This window comes from Pteropus vampyrus, unplaced genomic scaffold (assembly GCF_000151845.1).
Source record: "Pteropus vampyrus isolate Shadow unplaced genomic scaffold, Pvam_2.0 Scaffold34, whole genome shotgun sequence".
In the NCBI taxonomy this organism is placed as follows: Eukaryota; Metazoa; Chordata; class Mammalia; order Chiroptera; family Pteropodidae; genus Pteropus; species Pteropus vampyrus.
Window position 1 is genome coordinate 7,199,552 of NW_011888815.1, and position 5,687 is coordinate 7,205,238.

At 49.6% G+C, this 5,687-nt stretch overlaps 1 protein-coding gene across 1 annotated transcript in view; it reads left to right on the plus strand.

Moving 5' to 3' along the window:
- LRRK1 (leucine rich repeat kinase 1) overlaps positions 1-5,687 on the plus strand; it is a 119,477-nt gene that overhangs the window by 52,388 nt on the left and 61,402 nt on the right. The window contains exons 5-6 of the mRNA XM_023529015.1: positions 3,061-3,240; positions 3,597-3,745. Of these exons, the coding sequence (XP_023384783.1) occupies positions 3,061-3,240; positions 3,597-3,745 (329 nt within the window). The remainder of the gene's footprint in view (positions 1-3,060; positions 3,241-3,596; positions 3,746-5,687) is intronic.

The window sequence follows — 5,687 nt, forward strand, 5'->3', positions numbered from 1 at the left end:
ATGACGTGTATCCACCATTACTGTATCGTATGTATCACACAGAACAAGAACCATATCACTGCCCTAAAAATTCTCTGTGTTCCACATATTCATCCCTCCCTGCCCCCAACCTCTGGCAACCACCGATCTTTTTACTGTCTTCATAGTTTTGCCTTTTTCCAGAACGACTTACAGTTGGACTCACACAGTGTGCAGGCTTTTCAGACTGACTCTTTCCACCTGGCAATATTCATTTAAAAGGTTCCTCCACATCTTTTCATGGCTCGAGAGCTCGTTTCTTTTGGTCATTCATTACTACGACATTGTCTGGAGGCTGCTCTTTTTGGTAACGTGTGATGTTGCTTTTTTAGTAACAAGGAATGTTTTTCTCTTGGTAGATGCAAGGTGCCCTTTCATTTCCGTGGTGGCCTCAGATCGGCAATGCCATACGAGTCAGGCATCGCTGCAGCTATAGGCTGAGGCATGGCCTTGGTGGTGGTCTTTGAGAATTAGGATTTTGCTTGGGTGCCGGGCGGGCTTCACAAGTGCGAGACAGTGCAGCCACACCGGGCCCCGCATTTAGAAGGTCTCCTCACTTGGTTTAATGCTCTGCAGTCACCATCTTGAAATTTTTAATAATTTCTAAACAGGGGAGCCCAGAAATTACGTAGCAGTCCTGTTGGAGGTGTCTGACCCTGTGCTTTGAAGTCGATTTGCACTCAGAGTTGGTTGTGAGCCGGTGCCCCCCTCTTGTCTGGGGGAGAGAATGAGGTTATGGACAGAAATCAGGACAGTGTTTCAGGGCTAATGGATGCAGACTGGGTCAGCAAGACACAGGAGGGGAGGGGGACTCCCTCTCTGCAGGATCCCCAAGGGTAGCTCCATTCCAGCCCGAGAGTCTACACCAGCTCACTCACACACCTGACCGCACAGCCTACACTTACGGAGCATTTGCAAAGTACTGGCCACTCTACAGTACTTCACAGACTCGGAGACTTGTTAAAGGTGGTCCAAGCCCCTTAGTGGCTCCTGGGCGAGCAGGGGAAGTCAAGGCAGAAAGGAGTGACCCTGGGCAGCGTAATCACGCCGAGGCGGGAGTATTCACACAGTGGTCGGCGAGCACTCACCAGGGAACGGGCTCGTCTGCGTGCAAGACAGGGTCCTCAAGGGGAGCGGACACGTGAGCCGGGCTTTGCAGGGTGAATAGGAGTTTTCTTGGGAGATGTTCGCTTTTGCAGAGCAGGGAACTTGGCTGGACCCGGGCACGGTTTTTCGCCGCTCCCAGGGTCATCCCATCATTAACTCAACTCAGGACAGTTGCTGAAGACCGAAAGAGCCCAGGGCGTCACACTGGACCCTGGGGGAAGTGCAAAGCTGGGCAGTCAGTGTGCGCCCCCTGGGAATTTGCAAACCGTAGGGGGAGGCAGCCATGGTCTGGAGTAAGGTAAGAGCACACGCTACGGACGAGGCAGCCGGAGAACGGGGGAGGGGGAGGGAAGAGGAGGAGCGCGGAGCTGCCCGAGGCGGGCACGCCGTCGTGTCATCACGAGCATCCTTCGGAGTCCACCGTTGCGGAGTTCTCGCTCTCGGCAGCTGAGCAGGGGTGACGAGAGGGAGGAGGACGAAGGGCAGAGCCTAAGGGGGACCCTCTCTGAGTCTCGTGGGCTTGGGTCTCAGAGGGCTTCGTGGGGTCGAGAGAGCACCCCTTGGCTTTAGCTAAAGCAAGGACCAAGTCCTGACTTGGCCATTTACCGACTGCGGGACCTTCAGGGAGCCCCCGAATGTCTCGGAGCTTTAGTTTCTTTGTATTAAAAGGGCTGTGAAAGTAACCTGCCCCCTGAGACGGACACGTTTCCGTCCTCGCCAGCAGTCAGCAGCGGGGCGTCTGGGTTCCTGTGTCCTCGATGTTTAGAGGGAAGGAGTTGGGCATCGCTTCTCTGGTCCTCTTTTGAATTGTCGATTTTACTTCTCAGAGGAGGACGAAGAAGAGATGTTTGCTTAGCACCTGCCGCGGCCCAGACGCTCGGCCGGGTGCCTCATGCGTGGGATTTTGGTTCCTGCCATCTCGGCCTCACCCCTGTGTCCTGGTCCATTTCCCATTGCGGGGGGACGGGTCACTCTCGGTCCTTGGGAGGACATGGTTCCTGGGGACTTTCCACTTCTGGGAACGAGACAGTGTCACGATGCCATTGGGAAGTGTCACCGTGGGAGATGAGATCACTTCCCCACGGCCGCTAGATCCAAAAGACGTTGCAGAGCTTTGAACGTGAAGAGACTGCGGCCCACGCGGCGCTGCTCACTCACCGCGCGAGCGCCGGCTCGTCCTTGACTGAAGTGGGTGGTGCTTTCGAGGAGCAGTTCGCAGTCTTAGGTTGTAGAGTGAGATCTGTATCTTTCATCAAAGCTTTTCTTCGACTTACGAAAATAATACGTGAAGATTACAGATAATTGTCAGCAACGCAAACAAGTGTTCACACGCTAAGAACGTAACGACGTAACTTAGTGAGTTAGGGCAGCCGCTCGTCACGCATTGTGACGTATCATCCTGGCATGAAACCTGGGAGGGTGGACGTTATTATTCGCATTTGACCGATGGGTAAACTGAGTCAGAGAGGGGTTAAGAAATGCGTCCAAGATTACACGGCTAAAGTGTTAACTCTAAACCGTGGGCGTCTCCTGACTGTAATGATACTCTAGGGACAAGGTCAGGGCGAGGGACGGGGTCGGAGGTGAGGGACGTGTTCAGAGCCCCACTCCCCAGAGGTGACACAGGGACACCTCCTTCTCATCTTCCCTCCACACATTCATTTTTTTATTCAGTGACGTTCACACCATATGCTGTTTTAAATACCGCTTGTCCTCACTGGGCATCGTTCGATGAACAGGTGCGTTTAAAATGACGTGGGGCATGTCAGATGCTATTCGAAGGGACTGTTCCAGAAGACACGGTCCATTTGGCAAGCAGCTTTCAGCTGGAAGCCGGACAGCTGGATCCGATGATGGTCAAAGGGGCTGAGATCAGAGTGGGGACGGTCAGTGTCCTGCGGTGACACTGTCCTTTGCCCTCTTCTCTCCCGCCAGGCTCCTGCAGCCCCCAGCGGCTGCTGAACTGGATGCTGGCCCTGGCCTGCCAGCGAGGACACCTGGGGCTGGTGAAGCTCCTGGTGCTGACGCACGGGGCCGACCCCGAGAGCTACGCCGTCAGGAAGAACGAGTTCCCGGTCATCGTGCGCCTCCCGCTCTACGCGGCCATCAAGTCCGGTGGGTCGCCCGTCGGCCCCGCCCGTGAGAGCTGTCGCGCTGTCGAGATCCTGGGTGTGTTCTGTTCTTTGTCCCTTTTTCGAAATGTCTGCATCTTCCCTCGTTCCCATCTGCTCACCCTGCCAGAGGGGTTCGCGGACGCATGGGGACCGGTCACGGCAGGCGGGAGGCGCTCCAAAGGGCAGAGTCCCACACAGATTCTGTCACTCACGGAGCGTGACACATCGCGGGAAGTCGTAGACAAGTCCGGCCGGCACTTTCTGTTCCCATTTCACCTGTCAGCATCTGCCACTTTGGACAGTTGTGACACGCTCCACATCTCAAATGCCCTTCGCTTTCCGTTTTCTGTGCCCTAGGGAACGAAGACGTCGCCATATTCCTGCTACGGCATGGAGCCTTCTTCTGCTCCTACATCTTGCTGGACAGCCCTGACTCCAGCAAACGCCTCCTCAGGAAGTACTTCATCGAAGCCAGTGCCTTGCCCGGCAGCTATTCGGGAAAAATGGTGAGTGGCCACCACCTACAGATAAAGGGACAAGGAAGAGGGGCTGTGTGTACACGCGAAATGGTTTTCGGCCGTGAGAAAGGACATCTTCCCGCCGTTTGTGACAACAGGGATGGACTCTGAGGGCACTCTGCTGAGAAGGATGAGTCAGAGAAAGACAAATACTGTATGATCATCTCACTTACATGTGGAATCTAAGAAACTCAAACGCAGAAGCAGAGAGTAGGTGGTTTGCCAGGGCTTGGGACTGGGGTAAATTTATAAATTCAGTTAAAAGACTAATAAGTTCTAGAGATCTAATGTGCAGCATTGTTATCGTAATTAATACCACTATTATATACTTGAAAGTTTCTAAGAGAATAGGTTTTAAATATTCTCACCACACACACACAAAAATGGCAATTAAGCGACATGATGCAGACACTGGCTGACGTGTTCGTGGTGATCATCTTGTAATATACGTGTGTTTAATCCACACATTATATACCTTACATTTGCACAATATTATATGTCAGTCATACCTCAATGAAAATGAAAAAAAAAACCCATACACATGATTTAGTTTTACTTTTCCATTTAAATCAAAAAAAACAACAGTATCACGTCACTTACCTTATCTTTACCTTGGCTTTTTAAATTTAGCCGTTTGTTATGGGCTCCCTCAAGCACAGTCAACGTGGCTGCAACTCATTCTTTGAAATATGTGCCTTAAATCGGCAGAGTGAATGTAGCTGAGCTGGCTCAGGCCTTGTCCCGTTGGTGGACGTTTGGGTCATTTCTGGGTTTTGCTTCCTTGTGATAGAGCCTGGTTTTCTAGGATATTTGCTTATGTGACTCAAAATCCTAAAGGTGGACTGCTATGGAATCACTTCCCCAAAAAGCTGTGGTGAGTCACAGCTTCACCAGTGACATATGGGAGTTTCTGTCCCCCCGCCATGGCCAACACCAGATATCCGGGAGCCTTTAAACTTCCGCCTGTCCGATGGGTGAACATGATATCTCGTTGTTTTAATGTCCTCATTTTTCTCATTAATAACGTTGAGCATCTTTTCCTATTTCCATGAGCTGCTTACATTTCCCCTTTATGTGTGTCGCCTATTACTGTTTGTCGATTATTTTTCTAAAAGGTTGTTCATCTTGTCCTTCTCACCTGGGTGGGCCTCTTTGTACCTTAGAGATTTTAAGCCTTCGTTTATCATACAAGTCACCGATATTTTTCCCAATCCGTTAGTTTTCTTTCGTCTGTTATCTTTTGCAAGAACAAAGAAATAAGAATATACGATCGATTATGTCTGTCTCTTCCTTTATGGCGTCTGTATTATAGAAGAAGGTCACTTCCACCTCAATGTTATATAAATAACTTCCTAGTTTCTTGTAACATTTTTATTTCTCACGTTTTAAGCTTTGATTTTTCCGATATTTATTTGCACACGAGGTACGAAGAAGAGAGTCTAGCTTTCATCTCTTCCAGATAGATGGAGAGTTTCTCCAGAACAATTTTTAAAATAAAAAACTTTCTTTTGCCTCTGAGTTGAAATGTCACAATTGTCATTTACCCCACTTAGACCCGTTTCTATTGTGAAAAGTCTCTGTTCTGGCCCAGCCTATTGATTCTGAGCGATTCCTTTTTTTTTGGTTTCAGCCTTACAACCTGTTAACGCGTTTTCTACTCATTATTTGTTTGTTTTACAAAACCCTCTCGAATGCTGTTAGATGTTTACTCTTCTATTTCCTGCATTTCTCATGATGACTTTATTGGTTCTCATTTATGTTCTTTAAACGCTATCGTATCATTGTGTCATTTTCTCCATAAAGGTCCCGAACCCGTTTTGTTTATTTGTCTTTTTTAAATTGTTTTTGCCACTATCTGAATGGCGAATATATAATTCTTCTTCATTTTCGTCTCTAACCTGTTATTCCCGGTCTGGCGAAAAGCTCTGTT